This window comes from Onthophagus taurus, chromosome 6, assembly GCF_036711975.1.
Source record: "Onthophagus taurus isolate NC chromosome 6, IU_Otau_3.0, whole genome shotgun sequence".
Classification (NCBI taxonomy): Eukaryota; Metazoa; Arthropoda; class Insecta; order Coleoptera; family Scarabaeidae; genus Onthophagus; species Onthophagus taurus.
The window spans coordinates 3772445-3799706 of record NC_091971.1 but is presented as its reverse complement, the minus strand read 5'-3'; the positions used below and the strand labels follow the sequence as shown (position 1 = coordinate 3799706).

At 34.5% G+C, this 27262-nt stretch overlaps 1 protein-coding gene across 12 annotated transcripts in view; it reads right to left on the bottom strand.

The window, feature by feature from the left end:
* LOC111414968 (neural cadherin) overlaps nucleotides 1–27262 on the bottom strand; it is a 286762-nt gene that overhangs the window by 211559 nt on the left and 47941 nt on the right. For 7 of the 12 annotated variants that reach the window (XM_071197077.1, XM_071197081.1, XM_071197079.1 and 4 more), the window contains 7 exons: nucleotides 27013–27229; nucleotides 25937–26956; nucleotides 23794–23985; nucleotides 20901–21091; nucleotides 16946–17135; nucleotides 16707–16889; nucleotides 16465–16654 (listed from right to left, as the gene is read on the bottom strand). In XM_071197077.1, the coding sequence (XP_071053178.1) occupies nucleotides 16465–16654; nucleotides 16707–16889; nucleotides 16946–17135; nucleotides 20901–21091; nucleotides 23794–23985; nucleotides 25937–26956; nucleotides 27013–27229 (2183 nt within the window). Of the gene's footprint in view, nucleotides 1–16464; nucleotides 16655–16706; nucleotides 16890–16945; nucleotides 17136–20900; nucleotides 21092–21546; nucleotides 21738–23793; nucleotides 23986–25936; nucleotides 26957–27012; nucleotides 27230–27262 lie in introns of all 12 variants that reach the window. The other 5 variants (XM_071197078.1, XM_071197082.1, XM_071197080.1 and 2 more) reach the window with 1 other exon arrangement.

Genomic DNA, 27262 nt, shown 5'->3' with positions numbered 1-27262 from the left:
AACAATTGTATCTCAAGAATGATATGATGAAATAACCAACATTTTATAATATCTTATTATCCATAAAAATCGTTGTTAGGATTATTTAAATCCAACTCTACATGTTTCGTATCTCAAGAACGAATTGAGATATTTTGACGAAATAACAAACATTTTAAGGCAAATTTAATACAGATTTAGTATGCCATATATAATTTCTTATTTTCCATAAATATCGTTGTTATGAGCTTTTAAATCAATCTCTGCATATTTAATTGTTGGATTTTAAGAACATAATTTTAAAAAGTATATAATATTTTAATACAAATTTAGTGGAGATTAAATCAATCGCATTTCCTCTTATGTCTGTAATGGTAAACAACCCCAATTTTATTTTCTGCACTTAAAAGTCATTCATAACGAACTTAAGTTTCGTTTTTGTGAAGTAATAAGACGACGAGTCATCATACAACACATTACTAAAAACGTTAAATAATCACCATAATTGTAGCATATCCAAATATCGATCTGTATCTTGCCTTTGAAGCCTTACTAAATCATGTAATAACATAATTTGATACACTAATTATATACATAATTCCCTAACTACTCTACGCATGTAAACATAATTTACATCATCTTCAGCAAGGTGATTGTTATGTTAATTTCCTTGAGACACAAAATTCAAATAATGTTTTATTTCAAAAAATATATTTAAAAAAAGCTTCTTAATTGCTTTAAACATTTTATTTATTCGGAACCAGTTTCAAATTATAGACCACTGTATATATAATATCTCTATCTAATATACAGGGTTTTCCAAAAGTAACGAATAAATTCGTTAAAACAATTAAGAACAGTTTATGAAAAAATCGCTGAAACGGGTCTAAAGATTTAAATTTTTTGTAATTGTTTGGTATAGATTTAAAATTTTTTCCGCCATTTTTAAACGAGTAATGACGTCATAGATATCTTTTTCAAATAGCAATACCCCATATCTATTACGGAATATGAAAGAGGACTTTTTTCTGAATCTAGTACAATCAATATTAATATTGGTCACATAAGAAAATTTACGAGAAAAATTATTTTAAAGTTTCATGATTTTCCATTCACTTAAGATGGCAAAATAGCAGTAGCTATGCGTAACCATGGCAACCAACTGTTTCAGATATTAAACAACTGGTTGCCATGGTTATGCATGGCTACTGCTATTTTTCTACGTCGAATAAATGGAAAATCATGAAACTTTAAGGCAATTTTTCTCGAAAATGTTCTTATACAGCTAATATTAATTTTGACTGTACCAAATTCAGAAAAAAATCCTCTTTCTTATTCCGTAGTAAAAATGGGGGATTGCTATTTGAAAAAAATAGCGATGACGTCATAACGATACCAAAAAATTTAAATCCTTAGACCCCTCTCAACGATTTTTCTATAAACCGTTTTTAATTGTTTTAACGAATTTATCCGTTACTTCGGGAAGCACTGTATAAAGTGTGTCCCAGGATAGATGTTATAAGAGGTATAATGACTTAAAAATTGTAGAATTTTATTTTAAGGGTAAGGAATTAAGCCCTGCTTGATGTGAAGAGAATTTTAAGAATATTTTCATATTTTGAAAATCAACTCGGTCTTAAAAAGTAGGTTTTTTGTTCATGATACGGCTTAATGAAATATCTTTAAAAAAAGTCGTTCAGAATGAGAGATTATAGCACTATGCAAAATTTTAGAAAGATCTACTTACATTGATTAAACCACCATATTTTACCTATTATTATTTTAGCTATTATTAAGTTTCTTTACTTTTAAATGTATTTAATATTGTGTTTTGGTAGGATTTGCGTTACTAATTTACAGTTCGTTTGTAGACCACACATGCTGTGCTAGATAGTAAAACGGCGCAATATGACGCTGCAAAATGCAGAACTAAATGAGAAGCTCTGGTTTGTTGGCCTCGATTGGCGGTTTTAGAGAGGGGACGTCGATACCATGGGTGAACGCAATTTGCAAGTCACCGATAACGGCGAAATATTAGTTCAAAAACGTAGGCCGCGCAACTGCAGATCGCACAGCGGTTACGACGGCTGTTGGTTGATTTGTGAGTGCAATATGGCACACGATAAAAGTGCCCCTCGAGTTTTCTCTCGAACCGATTATTGATAAAAACAAATTTTCAGATAACTCCCATTTTTCCTGCTAGTTATTTTTTTTTTCAATTTTCAAGTTGACGTATAACTCGAAAAATGTTATTTCCCAATGATTGGTCAAAAATTATTTCCCATAAGCCCCCTTAAAATGGACAATGGCGCAAATTTGGACATCCGAAAAAATAAATTGGTATCTTTCAGCGATGTCCGTTCAAAAAGTTAGTCGGTGCGTTGGAAATTCCAATTTGGAATAAATCAATTTTATAGCGAATTCAGTCGAAACTCACCTGGTTCACATTATTGCACAAAAAAACTACAATGTGAACGTATTTTCTATATTTAGACGGAATAATAAAACAACGTTTCGACTACGGGGGATTAAATGTTTTATTTCGCGGTTTTGTCGTTCAATGTTTCGACGGTTTTCACGCAACATTGTTCTAATGATGGAAAATAAACGAAAACGTTTCATAATTTTTGCACCAAAATAAAAACATAATTCGATGAGCCGGAAAATTTTATAGCTTAATAAAATACACTAACCCCTTTTGAATTACACTTTTAAAACAGGTGATTCGGAAAATAAATTCGTTTTTATCTATTTAAGCTCGCTTTAGTTCAATTATATTATCCGAGTACAACCGATAATTTCCACTTTGTGCAGAGAAAATTGAATTTAAAATAACCCAAAATGTTCGCGTATCAGAACACCTATTTTAATTTTTATTCGAATGAAAATATCCCCTTTTTTATAAAACGAAATGGGGTTGGGTTGGTAATCACGTCATTTCGAAAGGGACGGCGAGAGAAGTCGAAAAGGGGGTGCGAAGACTTTAACCGAATCGAATACTGGCGACCAAAAAAGGACAAAATTACAGTCTCGAGTGTATGGTAATTGCGGGTCGCCGAGTTTTACTGTACCATAGCAGTAAACAGTGAAGTTTCCCTCCGGAAAGCGTTCTTTAGATCTTTATCGAAATGTCCCTATAAATCGTCAGTTGCAAAGTAGAAAATAGCCCCAAACGTGACTGAGAGAAAATATGTCGTAGAATGGTTTCTTTAAAATTATTTTAAAACATTGGATATATTCCAAAATTATCTAGCTTTATCAAAAGCAATTTATTTTACACTGAATTATAAAACTGAATAAAAAGACTTTAAAGGCAAATATGTCAAGAACGAAACGTGATATGAAAAAATATTCTTTCTGTGCGATTTAAAAGTCAGTTTTTTACATGATTGACTTATACGTTTTTATATAAACAAGTTAATTAAAAAATACCATCCGAGAAAGAGAATAAAAATGTACGCTTTATGAGGTTCACTTTTATTTCTTCATCTCCTAACACGTTGTGATAATTTGTAATGCAATTTTAAGATCTTTTATTAATAAAAAAATAAATTTTAAATCAAAAGTAAAGAGTGGCCTTTTATTCCATTGCTTCTCGTTCTTGAGATATTTCAATTTAAAACCATCAATGTTGGAATTTTTTGCAAAAACTAAAACTTTCAAGTCAAATAAATCAAAAACTAAGTTTGATATCAACAAATTTTAGTCTTCTTTTTCGATTTAAAAATCATTTTTCAATACGATTCACTTATATATTTTTATATAAAGAAGATTTTTAATAGATACCATCCAAAAGATGTGAGCTTTATAAGTGTAACTTTAATTGCTTCTTCTCCAAATTCGTTGAGATAATTTCTAATGAAGTTTTGAGATCTTTTATATGTAGAAGAATAAATTTAAAATCAAAAGTAAAGAGTGGCTTTTCATCCTATTGGTTTTCATTCTTGAGATATTTCCCGTTAAAGTCATCAATGTTGTGATTTTTTGCAAAAATTAAATCTTTGAAACTAGATATGTGAAGAACGAAGCGTGATATCAAAAAATTTTATTCTTCCTTTTCGATTTAAAAATCATTTTTCTATACGATTCACTTATGTTTTTAACTTCAAAAAGAATTATGAGATAATACTAAATTTTAGGTTAATTTTTCAAGTTTAACTTCATCAAAAGTGAAATTTGGAACAAAAGTACCTAATAATAAATCATTTTGTAAAATTTGGCAACAAAACTTCATCCGGCGTAATCAATTTCAATTATGATGAAGAAAACATCCTACGCAAAGGGATGATCCTTCTTAGTTAAGGGGTGGAGGGCAAACTCACGTTCCAATCTACAGGAAAAGCGGATCAATTAAAATTGGGGTAGCAAAAAAAGAGAGAAAGGATTGATTAGGGTACGTTTTTATCGAATTTAACTAATGAGCACCTCAAAGGTTATTAAAGGGTTCAATTACAATTGAATAACCCTTTTTTTGTTCGGCGTTTATCTTAATTGCAATTAAGATGGTGTTTATCACTCCTAAAATGAGAAGAAATAAAAAAGATAAAAGGTAAAAGAATCCATAATGTAAAAAGTTTTCCGTGGAAACAGAAGGAAAAGTGGATCTTTTTTTTCGTCTTTTTGTCTTAGTTGAAGCGAACTTTAAATTAGCGGCACCTCTTCCTAGGTGCAATAAATCTCAGCTAGAGATACTACAGGCGACCCCGGGTCATATTTATGAACTTTTCGGCGAGTTGTGCCTGAAATGTGATAATGAATTCCTGAAAAATGTTTTCGAACTCGTAGCTCCTTCCCGTTTGTTTTCAAACTTAAAACCGAAGAAATACTACATTTGGCATTAATAAAAAAGTTTTTTGAACAATTTCGTTAATAATTAACGCAAATTTAGTGTAAAGCTATTGAAACACGAATTCACACAGCTGCAACTTCGAATGGTACCCGATTTTGATTCAAACTATAATCTGGCGTTGAAAGTCAACGAATTAATTGGTAGTAATTAATACGAGAGGTAGGAGATCAATATCCAATTTTGAGTTCCGTTGGTAGATGGCGAGCCGCGAAACTGTATTTATTAGTGAATTCAAAATTGGCACAACGCTGAGGTAATAACTCGTCAAAGCGGGAAAACGAATTTCCGTTAAATTTTTTTTTTCAAACCATCAACCGTCGTTCGAGTTCTATTATTGACGTTTACATCGAAACGTGACGTCGTCATCTAACGGAAATTAGATATTCTGGGATAAATTCGTTTAAAAAGTTTCTTTTCTTTTTGTTTATAATTTGAGTTCAACTAAAACTATAGCTAATTTCTAAAAATAGTCTGGAAACACATTACAAACGATACTGGCAAGACTGTAAGCTCGGAAAACATGTGCTGGTCACACTTTAGACTATAAGAAAAAATCCAGATCTGCACTGACCGAACCCCAGATTTGAAGAAATAATCTGGAATCATGCTGGTCAAAATTCTAATTTGCAAGAAAAGACTTAGAAGTGCATTGGTAAAACCCTAAACTGCGTAAAAATGTTTGGAATTGGAAAGACCTTGAAAATTACAAGAAAAAAACGTCTGGAACCGTACTAACCAAAACATTAGTTTGCCACATGCAAACGTATAAGAATACATCTGGAATTACATCTGCAGAATTTTAAACCATAAGAAATACTCTGAAAACGCACTAGATAAACGTCTAAATTGCAAAGAAATTCTGAAATTGTATTGGCAGAGCTTTGAAATGCAAGGACATGTCTTTAATTATACTGGCTACATTTCAATTTGCAAAAAAGACTGAAATTAAAGTGGTCAAGTATTACATCACCGAAAAATTCTGGAATTACATTGACTAACCTCCAGATTTGATAAAACAGTAAGCAATCACATTGGCCAAAACTGTCAATTGCAAGATAACATTCGGAATTTCATTGTCAATGATCTAAACTGCTAGAAAATGTCTAACACTGAATAACAACTAAAACTAGATTCATTTTTGTCCGTTATATCGGAAGTCCATTCTAAAGAGGACTATTATGTCGACGTTTTACTGTATCTCTAGTTTCCTCTATAATAAATCTTTCCTTGACCTTTACATTTAAATTATTGCAACCACGAGAAGACGGGGTTTGAATCTTATCTTAAATTGAATCACGCTGAGGAAGTAGGAATAAATCAAAAAGAACGTCTACGTCTTCTTGTTTACCATAAATCAGTTCAAATTCTAATAAATAAAGTTTTTTTTAATTAAAAAAGTTCACCATTTCGAACAAAATTATGACCACTTATTGTTGAGGAGAGTAATTTTAACAGCTCAATGGTTTCGTTAAAAGGGGATTCTTTGTGGTGTATAGTTGCCCCCATTAAGCCCCACACTACAGTTAGCCCCATATTTCAGATCCGAAGTGCTTAAAGCTGCGATAACGGTCGAGCAACTCCGTACATGATCGACCTTTCCGTACATTTCGAAAATTAACTTTTTTTTGTAGACCGGAAACGGTAGGAAAGAGCATCCAGAAAAGTGCAATAAACTTATTAGAAAACTTCAGTTGAACCAATTTCCTGTTTTACATTGCGAGAAAATCAAAGTTTTATTGTTTCCAACTTATAAGTGCTTTTATAAATTTACCGAGAAACTAACTTTTAAGTCAATTTAAATTAAAGTGATTTTTCCATATTCCTTTGAGACCTCCTCTAATTTATGTTGATGAAAATGTATATAGCCAGAGTAAAACGTATTTGCGGTTGCTATTGCGGATGAAATGCAGATGAATTGCAGACGGGATGATTACGCGAAGCAACCCCGACCAAGATGGCTAAACCGGGAAAATAGTTTTAATATTTGTGCCACAAATACGCGTGAAATGATGAAAAACTCGGAAAAAACCTCAGGAATAAGAGGATCAAAATTTGTGTGCCGTGTTTCTCGTTAGTGGGAAGGTCGGAGAGGAAGAGAAAATAATGACTTCTTTACGGGTGGTAATTTATTTTTGAGGTCGTACCGCGAAAAGCCGTTCAAACGTTAATACTAGGGCTTCGGGAAAACGCGCACCAACACCGACGACGGAAAATTGCATTCGCGCTAAAGTTTTACACTAATCAACCGAGTTTAACGTTAAACATGAAAGTTAATGAAGTTTTTTCTATTTTTCAAGTTAACTTAAAACTAAAAAAATATGTTTTTAATGTAGAATATTATTCTGTTTGTGTCAAAAGAATTAATATCGCATTACAATCGAAACTGAACGCATTTGAAATTGAATTCGACGTTCTCTGTGATTAGGGCGGGGTTTAATCCGTGAACAGAACGGTCCGGCGCGAATTTCAAATTCTCACGCGGATCGATCCACAGCTAATTCAAAATCGGGCAAAGTAAACAACCCGATCCTGACAAAAGTTGTGATTTACGTCACTGGCCTCTGCAATTGATTTGTTGGTCGCTATTTTCCCTCAGCTATAGTCCCTTTTGTCAAACCTGAAATCGAACTCCTCTATAAAATAGATCTAACCAATAGTAAATCTAATAAAAAAACAGTTTTATAAATAATTTTTATGAAATATCTAAAACAAAATTTTATTATTATAGTCTTTAAAATCTTTTAAAATGCTACAAGCAAAATAAGATCGTTTCAAGGTGTTTCAAATCCTCCAGATTTAATCTAATTCCAGACTTCGTCTTGTGCTTCTTTTTGATGCTGCAAAAAGTTTTGTCACTACATTTTCTTGAAAATTAAAGTTTTGGCATGTATCATATATTTTCTTGAAGCTCAGAGATCTTCCAAATAAGAGTTTTGGCCAACATGATTCTTAACTGTTTTTCTTCAAATCTAGAATTTGGTCAGTGTATTATTAAACTTTTTATGCAGTGTATTAATTGGCCAGTGTAATTAAGGATATCTTATGGTAGTTGAGAGCTTTGCCAATACAATTCCAAAATTTGTTTGTAAATTAGTGTTTTGGATATGGGGATTGAAGGAGCAAGGGCTCTTAGAAGATGTGCAGACTAGGTGCTGGAGGTGGGTGTTGGGGTTGGCTAGTGAGACTTCGGGACATACATATAGTCAGGGAAGAAAAGAAGGTAAATGAGTTGAGGGTGGTGGTGGGTAATCAAGCAGTGCGTTTTGAAGAGAGGGTGGAAGGTAGAGGGCATTAACGAAGGCTACAGACAGATTGAGGCAAGTAAGGGGCGTTATGGGCAGCGAGAAAGGGAGGAATACTATAGAAGGGTGGGGTATTCAATGGAAGAAGTGAACAGGAAAAGAAAAGAGAGGATTGAGATGTGGAAACAACTGGAGAGCAGGGATGTGGGAATACACGAGAGAAGAATAATGAATGAAATTGTAGTAGAGGGGCTACCAAAGTACCTAATGACGGAGGAGGATGAGGAGGGGAAGAGGTTGGTAGCCAGGTTTAGGTGTGGGAATGAAGAAAGGGCCAACAGATATTGGATGGAAGATGAGGAGAGGGGCTTGCAGGCTGTGTAGGGAGGGCTGGGAGTCTCTACACCATCTGCTGATGGAGTGTAGTGAGTTAAGGAAGGAGGTAATGGATTGGAGACAGGTGTTGGGGGAGAGGGGAGAGGGGGGAGGGAAGGAGATGGATGAGGGAGGTGGTGGCAGCAAGGAGACATAGGGAGACAGGGAAAGGCTGGGGAAGGGGTAGGATTTAGATTAATTATGGATAATGTTGTACTTTTTTTAATATTGTAATCTTCTGGAGACAATAATTATTATTAAAGTTTTGGCCAATGCGATTCCAAACTATTTATTTTCAGTTTAGTGTTCTATCGACTTTATTTCAGATATGTTCATGTTCCAGACTACTTTATCTTGAGAGTTTAAGTTTCACCAGTGTAATGCCAGGCATTTTCTTGCAAATTAAAGTTTTTTCCAATGTGTTTGCAAACTATTTCTTTAAATATATAATTTTTCTATACATTTTCCTGCTGTTTCCAAGCTTGTCAGTATAATTCAAAATATTTTTTGAAAATTACAAAAACATTTTCATGAAGTTTGGAGTTTTACCGGTGTACTTCCAGACCTTTTCTTGCAAATAAGAGTTTTAGCCAGTGTTATTCCACACTATTTTTCAAATCTGGAGACTTCTTCGTGCAGTTTAGAGTTTTGCCAGTGTATTTTCAGACCATTTCTGGCAAATTAAAGTTTTGGTCAGTATTATATCAGACTGTTTTTCAAATGTGAAGTTTGACCAGTATAATTCTGAACTTTTTCTTGGTGTCCAAAGTTTTGTCAATGACATTTTCTAGCAGTTTAGATCATTAGCAATACAATTCCGAATATTATCTTACAACAGACAGTTTTGATCAATGTGATTGCTGACTATATCATCAAATCTAGAAGTTTCACTTTAAGTTAACTAAGGACGAATACTCTGCAAAAACGAATGAACGGTAGAAGGTCACGAATTCCATCAGAGTTTCCGCCCTTTGGCGAACTCTTGTAGAAGTACTTCCTATATGAAAAGAATATTGCACCATATTGACGTATTAATCCCAGAGAATAATTATTTTTAGTGTTTATCATTATAAAATGATTCAAAATTATATAAATTAAATTATTGGTGTGTATAAAAAATGTATATAATACGAAATATTTATGATCCCCGCGTTTTGGAAACACAAACGTTTTACTCTATGTTTTTGACATATTATACTTGGCCCGACCATGTTTACATACATCGTTTGTCAGACACACTCCAGTGACCGAGTTTGTTATGCAGGAACTGTTTATGTCCTGTATACAACATGTTTACGCTCGAGTTTAACATTATTACATCAGATCAAAGCCAAAAACTAAGTTTGGGTTGTATAAAGTGCCTAATTGATATGTAAAATACGGTTTAAATGAAGCGTTAGTCATTCGAAATTGCTAAGATCCGGAAGTTCGATTTTTATTTAAATTCAATTATTTTATCCGTCCGGATCGGATGGAATCCGCAATAACGGATTTCGAGCACGTGCGGTGAGGCGAATTCCTTCGACTGAGAAGAAACGCTCCCGGGCGCTGAAGGCAGGACGGCTTTATTTGCCTCGTAAGATTCACCTGCGAACCCTCCCCGCTTCGACATCTTGGATACGACGTCGTCGCCCTCACTAGACCGCGTATTCTACGGTAGGTAATGAAATTGTAAAAGTCCTGCAGGAAGAGAAGTGAATTGAGTCATCCAATTTTATCTATAGATACGAAATCTAAAATATAAAACCAAGAAAAAAAAATACAAACTTTGTTCATTTTCTAAAAACAAGTTTATTTAAGTAATCGGTTGATGATGGATTGAAGTAGAAATCGGTTCTTATTTTAGAAGTGAGTGTAGAGTAACGACGTATACATTACCTCTCAATTAAGCTTCATCTAGATACAGATTACATGCTCCCTATGGTAATTCGAGAGCTCAAAAATGGCGTTTCCAACTCGATTCCGCTAATTACAGCTACGCGCTCGGCGGCGCTCCATTACAGGTAATCTCTGCCGATACGAGCTGAGCCCCAAAATAGATGGTCGCACGTCCTCTGGTTACCGTAACGTCCAGAGTCGCTTGCTTTAGTAGCGAGCACGCGTGTCGAATGGCAATCGAGCCGGAAAGCATCGCGCCAGAGGACCGAGTGCAATTTTTATCCCATCTAACGCCAGATGGTTCAACGTTGCTGACCGACAAAAAAATTCACGTGACTTTTCTCTACGTGAAAAATAATGGTGCCCCAAAGACTAAAAAGGGTAAAAACGTAAACTATGAGTGTGGAATACAGTGTCTTGTAGGAAGATATTGTTTAAGATGTTAGGAGGCGCCACCGCGACGCTCGACAACGTCGCTTTGCTTATAATTTAAGCGCAATTACGGAGACAGTTTCGGGCCACGGCGAGAAACTAAATTGCTCTTCGGCCGCCTTAATACTAACCCATAGTAAATATCTTGTGTTGTAGTAAACTTAGATAATTGCGATATGGTTCGTTAAATCCTTCTAAATGGATGCTCTTACTAATCCACTCATTTTATTTTATTTTATTCTTTTAAAATACATTTAAGCCACAAATTGTAACTAAAATTTAACTTAATTGCGTTACATCCTGCGAAAAACTAAAACTTTTCCTCGTAAAAATGAACCATGAATAATAAAAATTTTAATGGTTCCCAGTTAAAGTCGTGCCATCTGATGCCCACGCGACCCAGATTGTAATCCTCACACATAATTTTTTTACGATTTATTTTAAACTTTACGTCAGCTTCTCAATATATTACTTAAAATGTTGAGAAGGTTTGAGTACAGAAAAAATGTAGGTCTAAAGACGCACGGCTAAACTCGATATTATCTACTTTTAGGTCTAGTGTTAGTTTTAGTTTTACACTAGCACTATCACTAGAACTAACACAAAACGTAGAACTAGAATCATTCGGATTTAGCCGTCTTGAGAGACGTGCGGCTAAACCCGAATGTTTCTAGTTCTCGGTCTAGTGTTAATTCTAATTTTACACTATCACTATCACTAGAACTAACACAAGACCTAAAACTAGAATCATTCGGATTTAGCCGTCTTGAGAGACGTGCGGCTAAATCCGAATGTTTCTAGTTCTCGGTCTAGTGTTAGTTCTAGTGACAGTGATAGGTAGCGCTAGTTAGCATTAAGATATTACTATGGTGTATATTTTTATTGAACTAAAACTAGAACTAACACTAGACCTTTCTAGTTCTAGGTCTAGTGTTAGTTCTAGTTTTAGACTAGCACTATCACTAGAACTAACACTGGACCTAGAACTAGAAACATTCGGGTTTAGCCGCACGTCTCTCAAGACGGCTAAACCCGAATGATTCTAGTTCTAGGTCTTGTGTTAGTTCTAGTGGCAGTGGTAAGTAGCGCTAGTTAGCTAGAATGGGGAAAAATTCCGATTTCTTTAACCAAAAAGCTTGTGCAATAAATGCAGAGAAGATTGAAAGCTATACTAAAAGCGAAGGAGGACCTACGAAATACTAACACTACGCAGATTTCATCGTTCATTGCAACATTTGGAACTGTACGAATACTTTTATGAGGTTGTAATGGAACAATTTTGAAGAATTATTAATTTATTTTGCTATTTTCTTGAATTTAAGAGCTTTTTACTTATAAATCTTTTCAAAATGAATAATTATAACCATTTAAAACAAAAATCTTTGACCCTATATTAGAAATCATGCAAAAACCGTTGATGTACTATAACTTTTGGGACTGACTGTACAACAATGACTTAAAAATATTTTGTCCGTTATATCGAGATTTTACTGTAATGTTGAAATTTGGTGGGGTTCGTCCAACTTCCGGACGATTGACCCTGTTTCCGGGGGACGCGATAACCCAATCTAATTACGATACAACTTAACAGGTGATTTACGGGCGGTGGGGTATGAATTTACGTCCGCTCGACCGAGAAAATCACATTTCTTCCGCTTTTCGCCGCGTTTCCTTCCGGGAAATCGATTTTTCACACCGTCATATTCCGGACGAACCTATTTAGAGGGGGAAAATTAAATCCCGAGTGAACGTTATAAAAGAAGTTATTCAATAACCCTTAATTTAGTAAAACGACATCACCGAAATGAACAAAAACGTTTTATTTTACTTTTTTTTTTTCACCTTAAAAATTTCGAACGTGCATGCTTGCATTCAACTGCAAAATACTTCCTGAGCTTTTCCCGTCAATTAGGTTGGATTCGGTTCGGGATTGATTGGTACCCGGTAGTGGTGGCGGTCTTGCCCTCTTCAAGCCCGTAATTAGACGCCGGATATATCCGGTTAGGTTCGAAAGCTACTCGGGAGCTGTTTTACTTTCCCATTGAAAACGACCAGACCCAATTGAACTTGGTTGCAATACGTCGAGAATCTAGGGATTTACCGGTTTAATTCGTCCGAAACGAACGCGGCACTCGATTAAAATACTTGATTAGACCATTTCTTATGTCAATCGTAACCTTTCTTCTTCAAGAATCGTTGTCGCAACACGTTTAGATTTGTGATACGAACGCGTCTCAAAATGGAATTTAAAACGTTCGCGCGTCGCGTTCCATAATTTATCCTCAAGAAATCGCCCCCTAGCGGAATTTATGGCGACATTAGAGCGGGGCATATGTGTCGAGAGATGGGCAAACTTATTGGGATTTATCGCAGACCGTTTCTCCGTCCTCCCGGAAACGACGAAATTCCTACCCCCCTTTTATTTGACTTCTTGTTCTCCAAAGTTTTTTTTCTACATTCGACCTTCCCTTTACCCAGATTCAAGTATTTACGAAATTAACTCCGAGAGGGTCTCTTTTCGTCCCCCTTTTGTAAGAAGACGAAAATTGCACATCAGGTGCTTTTTCAACTTTTATATTCCCTTTTTTTTAGAATGAAAAGAGAAATCCTTGGAAATTTATACCTGACATCAGAATCAATTTATAAAAAAAAATGACATTGTAAACACAAACGTATCGGGTTATAAAAGGTAGCAACTTTGTTTTCCTTGACTTTGGTCGTTATTAAAAGTCGCTGACGTTGAAAAGACGTTGGGAGGTCTCCGGGAGGACGACAGCGAACTTAAAAAAAACTTTACTATCCAGCAACTTTACTGGCGGCGGCGTTTACGGTCCACTAAACCTCGCCTCGGAACACGTCCCGGCCGGTTCGCGTTCCCAGCCGCGATTTCCGCTCAAAGTTTTAGCCCCGAGCAATCGAGGCCACAACCATTGCCGTTTAAAATGAACAGTATTCCGCACGATACATGCAATTAACTAAACGCGATCGTTTTAGTCGAAAAGTCCAATCCATTGCTACTGATGGCTTTGTCAATAATTACTAATCGAATCCGGTCTGATAAACAAATTTACCATGAAATTGAAGATTTTACGGAACATTTAATATGATTTGAGTTACAATTTATCAATTTTGACTTTACAAACTTCCGGCTGTAATCCGCAGCAGTAATTTTATGATATTCTTAATCTTTATGAAAATCCCTTTAAAATGAATCCAAACATGACCCACTTTGCAATTAAACTTTCCGAGATATCTCGATTTTTAAATTTTTATAAAATCCAAGATGGCAGAAAACAAACGATTCGCATATAATGTGATAAAGAATAAAAAAATATGTGAAATGAGTCCAAACTTGACATATCTAGCTGTTATAATACCCAAGATATTTTTATTTTTATAAAAACAAGATGGCCGAAAACAAAACACTAAGAAAATGTGTCATTTACAACTTTAAAAGTAAGTTTTATGATAGATATAGGGTGTGATACATCAAATTAGGTTAGAATTTTCTGATCTTTTCGAAAATCTTATTCTTTGTGGTGTTCATTAAAAATTTAATAAACGTCATTCTTTTAAATAAAAAAAAATATATTTTTAATTATCGTGAACTTTCTTTTGAAATGAATTTAAACGAGACGTATTTTGCTATAAAACTCTCCAAGATATTTTGATTATGACATTTTTGATCAAATCCAAGATGGCCGAAACTCAAAGATTAGTACATATTACTAAACATAATTAAAAGACGAGTAAAATGAGTCCAAACTCGACATATCTAGGTGTTATAATACCCAAGAAATCTTTATTTTTACAAAAACAAGATGGTCGAAAACAAAACACTAAGAAAATGTGTCATTTACAACTTTAAATGTAAGTTTTATGATAGATATAGAGTGTGATACAACAAATTAGGTTAGAATTTTCTGATCTTTTCGAAAATATTATTCTTTTTGATGTTCATTAAAAATTTAATAAACGTCATTCTTTTAAATAAAAAAAAAATATATTTTTAATTATCGTGAACTTTCTTTTGAAATGAATTTAAACGAGACGTATTTTGCTATAAAACTCTCCAAGATATTTTGATTATAACATTTTTGTCAAATCCAAGATGGCCGAAAATCAAAGATTAGTACATATTACTAAAGATAATTAAAAGACGAGTAAAATAAGCCCAAACTCGACATACCTAGGTGTTTTAACACCAAAGAAATGTTTATTTTTACAAAAACAAGATGGCCGAAAACAAAACACTAAGAGAATGTGTCATCTATGCTTATAAGAGTGAATTTTATGATAGATATAGAGTGTGATACATCAAATTAGGTTAAAATTTTCTGATCTATACGAAAACTTCAGTATTTTTGATGAATTTGAATATTTTTTTATTAACAAATTTAATTTTTAAGTTTTTACTTAACTAATAAGGTAATAATAAAGAGCAGGTTATAAAATGTTGTAATGGAAAGAAATGTTATTACATGACAGAAAGTGACGCCAAGAACTGACGTCGAACACTTGGTGCCCGAGGAGAGATTTGTGGTGTCTACGAAGGTTAAACATTAATCATAGAAGCGATACGACGTAGAGAAAAGAAGGTAATTTGTACCAAAAATAAGAAATTCAAAGTTTAAAAGCGCCACCATCTATTATAAGCTACAGAAATAGAATTACAGATTCCTCTAGTTTTCCGCATTTTTACTATTTATAAATGTAAATAGTTTTATTTCACCCAGAAAATTAAACCAAATGAATTTATAAATATTTTTAAAAAAATCTTGTAATCAATTTAAAGTGATTTCCAACTTTACTAAATTTAATCCCATTATTAATATCCCTTAATGATCTTCATTGTTATACCAACATTAAACAATTTGCAGATTAATGGTAAAATCTCTTGTATTACGTGTTTATCGATCGAAAACCGAAACAATAACCACATTGTCATTTCAAATATTGACAGTATCGAGCCATAAATAATAATCCAAAACCGTTTATCGGAATTAAATATTAAATCCCCAACAATGTTAGCGTATCTAAATTCAAAACGACTAAAAATTAAGTGGATTAAAAGAAACTTTTCGAAATTAATTTTTCATATTTAACACTCTTCGTACAAATGCCCCCGTTAAGATCCACTTAAATCGCAACTAACCCGACTCTCAATTGAATAATTTATCATTTGGAGGGTGCAAAAGGGATAAGGTTCCCTTCCACCGACCCCAAGTCGTTAAATATTCATTTCCAATCTGTTTAAATTTCCTTAAAGGTAAGGGCCGCTTCTCCGGACCTTCAAGTCGTCGAGGAAAGTCTACGTTTTACGAGAGAATCGTAAAATAGAGCTAGGAGCTGGAAAAGCTAGAGGAAGCTTCTTGCTGAAGAAGCATTTGTAAGTGCGTGCCCCACGCGAAGGGGGGCGTTCATAAATTAGATCCGCGATTTCATTTAGCTAATTTCAACGGATTTAGGAGAGTCTTTAGTTTCAGTTGGAGGCTACGTCTCCATCCTAATTGCTTTGAGGAGAAGGGAGGATGGAGATTTCTTCCCAGATGGTAGAGATCGTTCTGTAAACCCCGAATAACGACTTTCTTTTACGTTCTACACCATCTACATCGATGTAATTAATTTTTTAATTTCCTTCACCACTTTATTTCTTTGTCAGTAATAAACCCTATTAGTTATTATGGTTTTAAAGACAAAAAATCCTACCTGAATTTGGTTGATTGTCACTATTCGGTCTGGCTGATGGTGCTCCATCACGCGCCTCCACCTCCAAAGCGTACGCCCCCTGCTTTTCTCGATCGAAGACGATTTTGGTGAAGATCTCCCCCGTATCTTGATTAATTTCGAAGTAATCTTTTCCTTCGTTCCGTGAAGACTCAACAACGTAATAATACACCTATAAAAATTTTTTGAGTCGAAAAATCTTATTTAAATTAAAAGAATCTTACTTGATTATTAGGAAAGGTTCCATCTTTATCAATTGCATTAACTTGAGTAACTTTAGTCCCGATTGGTTCTCCTTCTAAAACGGTTTCTTGTTCGCGTTCGGTAAAAAGAGGGATTTCATCGTTAACATCTTCCAACATGATGTAAACGGTGGCTTCGGACGCTAATTGTTGAGCTCCGTTATTCTTAAAGAATCAATAAAATTTAGTATCTTAACCGAAATTTGTGTTTTGTTACAAACCTCAACACGGATAGTTAAGTTGTATTCTTTTATAGTTTCGTAATCTAAAGGATGATTGACTTTGATGTCCGCCCAAGTAAAACCGTTATCCGGACGTTGTTGCAGATAAAAGGTGTGAAATTTATTTGTTTGTGCAGTTGAACCGGGCATGAGTCGATAAAAGACGGTTGGATTGTTTTCTATGCCAGAGCTACACATGTTAAAAACGTTCCTTTTAGATTTAAAGTAATTATTACACCAACAAAAATACTGGCCCAAAATCTACCACAAAAATTATTTCTTAAAAAAGTTTACAAAATTTTGGCCAACATGCAATTAATTAAAAAAATCAAAATTAAAATCAAAACGTTTCGTTCGCATGCATTTTGGAACGATGTGTTAATGACACCATTATTTTATTATCATTTTTAATAAAAACAACGTCCAAGTTTCTTATTTAAAAAAAATCCTACTTTTTAAAATCGACATGCACAAAAACATTTATTACAAAAACAAAAACCTTCTTATTTAAAATTAAAAACGTTTTTATTTTAATTCTTTTTTTAAGAAATTTGGACGAAAAAATTGGTTATTAAAAAAATTTTAAAAACATCAAAAAATTAGTTGATTAGAAAATGTAATCAAATATTTACTTATTAATAAAACAAAATACAAACCGAATGATTGATGTCATTAGTTTTTTCGGAATCTAAACGCTAAAAACTCGACCGAGACAAATAAGGGGGGGGCCGTTTTAGAACGTTGTTGATGTGCAATTGACCCCAATGCCCCTAAGCTTTCAGTGTTATTGCGTGTACTGTGCATTCGTCAACAACGTTCCAGAGAGACAGAGAAAAACTACAACAGGGTCTGACTAATTATCACACGTCTGGTCGATAAAACTGGAAGGACTACACACAACCAGGCCTCTAAAAACACTTTTCTTTCAATTTTCAATATTTTTTTTTAGCCATTCTTTATTATGTTTTATAATTAATTTAGTAATTTCTTGTGTATTGCTACGTTCTTCTGTAATAAATAGATGTGAATAGAATGTTTTTGTTAAGGTTTTTTTTTTCGGTGTGATGAAAGAAGTAGAAAGTAAAAGAAGTTTTAATGTCACTTCTTTAAATTTAAAACAAAAAAAATTAATATGTAATACAATAATTTATAAAAATTGGTTAATTTTTGGATAGGATGTAAATTATAGGGTCCTAAAGTAGGCAGAAAGTTGCGGTTTAGAGTAAAAAAACAAAGCTTTCAGTCATTATCACACCAATTATGTAAGATAACTGAAAATCAACCAGACACTCCAAAATGACAACGCCATAATAAGGGATGCGATTCCATAGCGTTCATAAAAACCTTATCTTTTTGCATTTCTGATGCAATGTGAGACGAATTTTGCATACTGACCTTTAATTCAACCCATTTACAATTTCAGCAGATTCCAGAAAATTATATTCCAACTTTCTTGCATAGAGAACAAACAAAAAATGACTTTGCTTTCATCCAAAAAAGAAAATTGTGGGATTTGCCCTACATGCTGTGTTAGATGTAAGTTGTGTTGCCTATAATCAATGTTATGAAATAAATATGGAGGTACTCATAAATCACGCAGTTTTCGATGACATACAAATCAGGTCTTAAAGATCGTCTTTAAAAATGGTCATTCGTTGGACTGACTAACGACCAAGATAATCCATCGAATGAATTGGGTTGAGGGGTCCTATCATTTCCGAGTACAACTTTAAATTACAAACGATAGGATTTAGGTTATGAACAAAATCAAATTATATTGACCAAGGCAAAAGAATATTACCATAGATGCCAACACATCAATCGTTGGGGCGAGCGATCTCGGCCTTAGTAAAATATTGATTTTCCAATGGTTAGGTTTGGTTGAGTTGATGTTTGTACTCTAAAGCAACTGGGCCTCGGCCGCAACCGACCTCGGCTTTAGGTTGCAAAATATTAGTTCCCCAATGGTTCATATTTATACTTTAAAGTAATGGGGCCTCAGCCGTAAGATACTTCGGCTTTGATAATAACCTTAATAGTGAAAGATTTAGATTATAGAATAGTAGTAACTAGTACCATTTTGAGCTTTTTGTTCCAATCTTGATAGGGTTGAGGTTATGAACAAAGTCAAATTAAGGCTAAATTCAAATCTGTACGAGATAGTTGTTTTTTCGTTTTCAGAATGAAGCAGATTATTAATACATTATCAGAACAAGATGGTGTCACTTTGAAACTGCATACACCAAGGAGAACAACGTTAGTTTGATCTCTGAAGTTATGAAGGACACTGCAACGAAGTTGATCATTTAAGTAATCCTAGAACTAGAAACCTAGAAAAAGTGATTTGTCATTTTCAAATACAATCAATCTGAGACCTTAATTGGCTTTGGCGTAGACCAGCCTGTTCTAAGCTGTGATTTGAAGAATTATATAGAAAACATTTCCGTTGAGAATAGATGGTTAAAAAGACTTCTTTTGTTAAAAATCTCCCAGAATATATTTAGGTTCAGTAATTTTTTCAACTACTTCAAAACTGCTTGTTATCAACATTTCGATCAAATAGTTTCTCCTCTTTGTTATTAGAAACGATGAAGAGATTTGGAGATTGATATATTTGGTGGCCAAGTAGACGTCTAGACCCTAATTAACATGCATTTAGCCTAGCGGCTTTCCACATTTATGTCAATGACGTCTTGAGTGTTTATGGATGATGAGGATATTTGATGTTATGATTAAAATCTGATCTTAGTATTTATGAGGAAAAGCAGAAACCAGCAATTTTATGATATGGCAATCAAATTAATAAAAATCTAAGATATTACTCTGCAGCTTTCCTCGACATATCTCAAACCTTTGATAAGATGTGACACATCTTCCACGCTATCTACCGCTGAAATCGTATCTGACAGATGGGTGAAACAAAATTTCAATTTATATCCCTTGCTATCAGGAGTGCCTCAAAGGTTGCGTCTTGGACCCAATAATGTACCTATTGTATATGTCAGATCTGCCATAAGCGAAAAGTACCACTTGCAATATATGCTGATGATAACGTAATATTAGCATCTCACACTGATGTAATCTGCTTTTAGATGAATCTGCAACATAATTTAAAGATAATTTAGAAGTGGATCTCATCTTTATTATACATAGAGCAATTTACAAGCAGAAGATGTCAAACACCTAGGGAACCACCTTTATCGAAATATTACATGGAAAACATATATTTTCTCAAAACGCAAGCAACTAGGTATCAAGCTAACATCCTGAAACCAGTGTGGACGTACAAGCTTCCAACATAGCAACCTTCCACATTCCCATTCAGAACCCTAACGTTGCCGTCAAACAACTAAATGTGGGTGAACTTTAAAAATAATAAATATTTTAAGGATAAGGATAATTATTGTTTTTTAAACTTAAAGATGTGACAAAAAATCTTTTAATTTATTTTGTTGTTTGACCTCTGATGAGATGCACGTGCTTAAAACCATCTCTCAGGGTCTTCTTTCCTAAAACGTACAGGTAAAGCGTGCAAAATGACCATATAGTTGTACTTTTTTTTCGTTTTGAAATGAATTTGCCAACGCAAACGTTTACTTGGTTACTAAGGATCTTCCTTTATTTATTGTAAACCGCGCGGTTATCGTGCAAAAACCGCGCGGTTGGGAACAATAACCCAAAAGAAAACGAACCGAAAATAAAAAAAAATTAAAGAAAAAACTGAGGTTCAGTACGAAAAAAAAAACAAGATTGTTTTTAGATTATTCATATATGCTTGACAAATAAAGTTTTGTGTATAATTTATAATTATTTTTAAATAATCTAAATACATACAAAGAAAGAAATCTGAACCAAAGTTAAAAAATAAAACAAGAAGGACCACACCGAATATAGTAGCAGTATTATTATGGTTATCTTTAATTTTTTTTTGTTTCTAAATAGGTCATAAACAGACCTGGCTTTAACTGAAACGACTTTAGCGCCAACGGGCAGGTTCTCCCTAATGTAGATCGGGCCGTAGACGACGTGGTCCCAAACCGGCGGGTTGTTAGCGCGGTCTACGACGTCAATTTGGACTTCAACCGATCGCGACAATGGCGGGAAGCCCTTGTCCTGTGCCGTCGCCTCCAGCTTGTACGTCTCTCGCTATACCGTGTCATAAACGCGGTGTGACGGTCAAGAAAACAAAAAACAGAAAAAACGGACAAGATAGTTTTTTTAGTGGCTTTGTGTTATTTAAATTTCTAGATATTTTTGTTGAGGGCGTCGTCCAAGTAGTCCTTCTGGCCAATATCATCGATTTTAAGATGTCGAGTCGATTAGTTTTACAAATTTCTTGTTAATATCATTAGATAATTAAGTCTAATCATAAAAATAGTTCCGGTGTTATTTCAATGTGCGGTGTTTACTTAGGGAACTTTAAGAGATTGTGTTAGGAATTGTCAGAAATCGGTTTTGATATCCCTACGAATCTTTTTTTTACTAAAAGTGAATCAAAAGTGAGTCACTTTTAGTCCCCACCCACCCTCACGAGATAACTGAAAATTCCTGAATCTCCACACACCAGTTTTTTTGGTAGTAGCCAAACCGTTGATACCAACCTGGCCTTAACGGAAGTCACTACAGTACCAACTGTGACATTTTCTTTGATGTGAATGGGGCCGTACATGTTCAAGTCCCAGAGGGGTGGCTTATTGTTTCTGTCCACGACGTCTAATTCAACGTCAACGTCCGCATACGATGGAGGCTCGCCACGATCTGAAGCGCGTACCCGCAACCGGTACCTGTCTCTCTAAATATACGTAACAAGCACGGTCAGGTCAGGGCATAACAGGGAACCAACACAACAAAATCAAAAAATTAGAACAATTAAATAAATAACAACACAATTAAAAAAATTATTTGTAAAAATGAGAAATAACGAAATTATATTATTCAAAACGAATGAACTATAAACAGAACGGACGACTAAATATTAAATAAAAATAATAACCGGGCCGACGACGGCGACGACGACTTATTTGTTTAAAGAGTCAAATAAAACATTGGTTTGGTTGGCGAAGTCGTCGGTACTGGTTTAATTCGGAAAGGAATTGTAAGAAACGGAAACTAATCGCTAAAGTATAACGTACACGCCCAAGGAACCTAAAAAGACAAAACTAACCTAAAAAATAAATTTAGGTAGATCAAATTCTGGTTTGTTTTTAATACGCGAGAGGGAACATCCTTTTAATTGTGTTTCCGAAGAATGTTCCCTCACCAAATTCTAAATATCAATAAAATAAGAAGCATCGAGCTGCTACCTTTTTCTCTATTTTATTTATTTCTTTCAAAGGATTAATCCTTTTATTTTTTTTTCTGTACACCTTACTTACTGGATAGCATCCCTTTGGAGATGACAGGCAGTCGTCCGAAGAATAAAAACAGAAAGGTGCAAGTAAATCAATTTAAAACCAAGAATTTACATATCTTAAAATTCCTTCGTTAAAAAAATTCAAAATTATTTTGAAAAAAGAAAAATAAACTCTCGTATCTGTAAAAAAAACCAATGAAACAAATTTTAAGCAAGCAATCGACATGCACAAAAAACCAACTCATATAGACAGAGAGAAAAAAATCTCAAAGATCTCAAAAATAAAAACTTGTTGGGCCGGACGGGAGAGCAAGGATGTGCAAAAATTCTCTCGTTTATCCCTAAACCCCCAATTTTTTTTTAAATACTCGACGCATCAAAATATTCGCGATTCAAAAAAATTTTCCACGCGCTTTCGTTTAGTGTTTTTCATTTTTTCATTGTCTCGGCGCCCCATTGCACAATTTGAAAAATGTCACAATGTTGGGGATTCGTCGTCGGAGGCGGGACCATTGCCCACCCCCAGGGTTTCAAAAAGTGGCCCCCTCCGACGACTGGCGTGACCAAAATTATCATTTAATATTTTTTTTTATAATCGACGCCTTCCTCCTGAAAAAAATCACTCAAAAACAGCACAAAAAATGGTTTTCGGACGATCCGCAAAAATATCCGGGTGGCCGCAAAAATCCTGTGGCGCAAAAAATTCCTGGTTAAAAAAATCACCAAAAAATGTTTTCAAAAAAATGTATTATAATCATCATCATCATTATTAATTAATAAGTCAGCGCTCCTTGCTACTCGAAAAAAAAAATCAAAAACAAAATCAAAAAGAGTGATAGATGGTCTCAATAGGCCTATGGACAAATCAATAACTTTCATTCTAGATAAACCAGAATAAAAATCATTTTAATTAAGCAATTATTGTCTTCGGCCAAAAAAAAAAATAAATATGCCGAAAACAAAAAAAAATTTTTCAAAAAAAAAAACGTAATCACAAATTATTCCCAATGCATTAATCAAATAATTAATAATTTATGCAGTGTGAATAATCAATGATCCACATGTACATAAAAAGATACTATAATATGCAAGGTGTGCCGTATAAACTAACTCAGTCAACAAAGATCAAGAGATCAGTGCAAATTGACCCGCTGAGATGGGGTCATCAGAGCAACTCAAACAAAGGTGCACTGGAGAAATGAGTTAAGAAGCAGCTATCCACTCGTACCTAGCGCCAACAGCATCCACAATTTGGAGAAGAACTTGTTGATCCGACGTCCTAAAATTTACCACTCAAAAAAACGAATAAAACTAAAAGAATCTCACTTATTCAACTCACTCAATCTTTTGCGTTCAAAAATCTCATTAACTCAAAAAAAAAATAAGAAAAATAAATCTTCTTCGCTGACTTCAACATTTATATATAAATTTCTTAAGATTATTCTTAAAAACTAGCCTACCTAAATTTCTTTTTCGTTTATGAAAGAAAACTTACGTCCAATGGTTTTTTGAGTACGATCCAACCGGATTCTGGTTGAATCTCGAAGTATTCCAAATCTTGAATGTTTGATCCCGCGTTTAAACTGTAGACTATTGCTCCGTTGTTGTCTGCGTCTTCATCGGATGCTGATACTCTTAATATATTTGTACCTATACTTGCATCTTGTTTTACATTTTCAACGTATTTCTAAAAAAAATAATGGGTTTTTATAATTTAAAGAAATTAAGGTTTTGTAGTTTACTTGAAAGAGTAAATTTCGAGGTGCTTTTGAAATTAGTTTATTAAAACGACGTTGTAATTTTATAATGTATTTTTAAAATTATTGGAATTTAATCATCTAAGATTTTAATTTAGTGGGGTGAAATTATGTAAATATCAAGTAAACAAAATTCCAGAAAAATGTTGTATGATTACATACTGATGGCAGAAAATTAGATAATGTTAATATAAGTCTAAATACTACTTGCTGAAAAGTACTCCAAGCTGAAGGCAAGATGGGTGATAAATGGTAGACTGCATTTTCGTTACAATATTAGATTTGTTCATAGAAGAGTAGGTACTGCTGCCCGAAAGCTAATTATTGTTTGTAAACGATTAGATGTTTCTGGCAGAGGAGTAAATATTGCAGGTAGACGATTAGATACTGCTTGAAAAAGATAAGATAAGACAAATTACTACCATTGGACGAATAGATACTGCAAATATAAGAATAGATGCTGCGGGCAAAGGACTAGATGCTGCAGGCAAAGGACTAAACAGTACTGGAAAAGTTACTGCTAGAAGATTATATACTGCTCGTATTGGACTAAATGTTACACACTATTGGCAAAAGATGAATCACTATCACTCCACTATCTCAACAGAATTCGGAACTCCATCCGCTAAACCATCAAAACCGTGTTCCTCGAGAAATTGTGACGTCAAATCTGACGTTGGACAAAATTGTGGCGGACCCGAATGCTCAACAGGCGTTTCTTTCGGTGAAAACGTCGAGGAATTTGCATTAAAAGGATGTACTTCCGGTAATTGCGGAAGAAATGTAAATATATGTTCTGGATCTGGATGTGGAGGTGACGATTCTAGAAGCAGTAGTTATTCTGGAAGTGGAGCTGGTTCTGGAAATGGTACTTTAGGATGTTCTGGATCTGGATGTGGTGGTCATCCTGGAAGTGGAGCTGGTTTATTTGGTGGATACTCAATGAATCACTATATACTGTTCAGATCAGTGACGCTCAGTTCGTACATTGCGTACAACACCAAATGCTTGCAGAGATTCTAAGATGTGTGGAAATTGATGCAGATCTTCGTGTAATCGCTGGTTTATTTTGGAATCAAACCGGGGAAGTTCGAGTTGATGGTAAGACATTGGGACAAATAACGATCTTAAAGGGAGTTAGGTAAGGCTTTATATTGTTGCTATTGCTAATCAATATATACTCGGAAGCAACAAGGATCTGAAGCAGAAAATGGAGTGACGGATGTTATTAGGAAGCTCAAAACAGGGAAAGCTGTCTCCCTTATGGCCTTCCATAAGGGAGACATATCTTGAGCAATAGGCGTCAAATGTTTAGAGGGAAAGAAAGAGATGTTTTTGAAAATACAGCTTGTATCTATACAACCTACAATTTATTCAAATATATCGAGAGTAATTTTTTTGCACTTACGCATTACACAAAATTCATCGCAATCCACACTTTTTCATAATGTTTGTATTACAGTAATCTTTACGAGAACTCTTTGCCAAGTATCTTAGAGAACATTCCTTCATAATAACGCCCAAAAATGGATCTTCAATAAGAGTACCTCCACATTCCACATTAAAAGGCAGGAAATTTCAAAAACTCGTTTTCCTAACAATTGGATTGAGCTGGGTAAACCAATAACGCAACCATTCCGCTCCCCAAACATAACTTTGATAGATTTTTGTCGTTGGATATGCACAAAAAAAGTGAGTGGCGTTATAGCGAATTCCAGCTTAGCTCGAGTTATATCTGCAAGCTGCTAAAATCAACGTCGTGCTCCAACTATTTTTAAAGAAATTTTGTACAACAAATCTTTATGGCTTATTTTAACGATTCGATTTATTTAAAAAAATAAATTTCTTTCAAGTAAACATAACCTAATAAAACAAAATTACCTGTCGATCAAATAACGGTGGATTATCATTAACATCGGTAATTTCAACAGTAAAAGAACAAACACCCTCCAAAGAAGGTTCTCCTTGATCAGTCGCTTTAACAGTAACAGAAACAAATTTCCCATCATCACCTTCCCTATCAAAAACTTTATTCGTCGAAACATCCCCAGTTTCTTCATCAACAGTAAATTTAGTTCCCTTTTGATTTGGTTGTTGCACAATTGAATATTTAACTTGCCCATTCACGCCTTTATCTTCATCTTTAGCGTGGACTTTAATAACGGGCGATCCGTTTGGGGCGCCTTCTTCAACTTTTGGATAATATTTACTACAATCTTCAAAAACCGGCTTATTATCGTTAACGTCCGTGATAAAAACGACGACAACAGCCGTGCTTGTATGTATTGTAGCATCCCCGTTAACGCAACAAGCCCCATCATCCATTGCTGTTACATTAAGTTCGTATTTGTCCTTATCCAGCGCGATCGCTTTACTGTGAAGTCGGATTACCCCGGTAATTTCTTCGATCACAAATTGACCGGAACTTGTGCCACCGCCAACAAATCCAAATCGAACGTTATCTCCGTCTTTATCAGAGGCGACTACCGTTGTTACTAAAGTGTTTGGGCCGGCGTTTTCATCTACGTTTGGGGTGTAAACTTGTTGTGAAAATTTTGGTTCTTCATCGTTTTTGTTTTTGGTGTAAACTCGAACGGTTGCTGTTCCAGTTTTAGCCGGTTCCCCTTTGTCTTTGGCGGTAACGACGAATTCGTAGTAAGCATTGTTGTTATCGGCGTCTAATTGTTTGTTATTTGAGATAATTCCGGTCGGATCAACACTGAAATGATCGTCGGAAACTAAATATTCAATTTCCGCGTTTGCGCCGCTATCCGAATCCATCGCTTTCACTTTTAATATACTGGTTCCTGGTGGGATGTCTTCGTCGACATTATGGGCTTGATAATCGGGTAATTCGAATTTGGGGGCGTTGTCGTTGACGTCAGTTACTCTTATGGTTAACTAAAAATTAAAAAATTATGTTGGTGTAAAGATTTTTTTAAAAAATTTGTTTTTACCTCAACTGATGTTGAAAATCCACCTGAATCTTCGGTGGCTGTTACCACTAAGGAGTAAACGTGGGGTTGTCGAAGATCTTCGAAGTCTAATTCTTTCGCTAATTTTACGATTCCGGAAGTTGGGCCAATATTGAAAGTTCCAGCTCCTTGTCCTTGGGCTTTTAAGGTGTATCTGATTTCTCGGTCAGCAAACGATTTCGCTTTCACTGATATGATGCTAAAAAAGGAAATAATAAATATTGTAACGTTT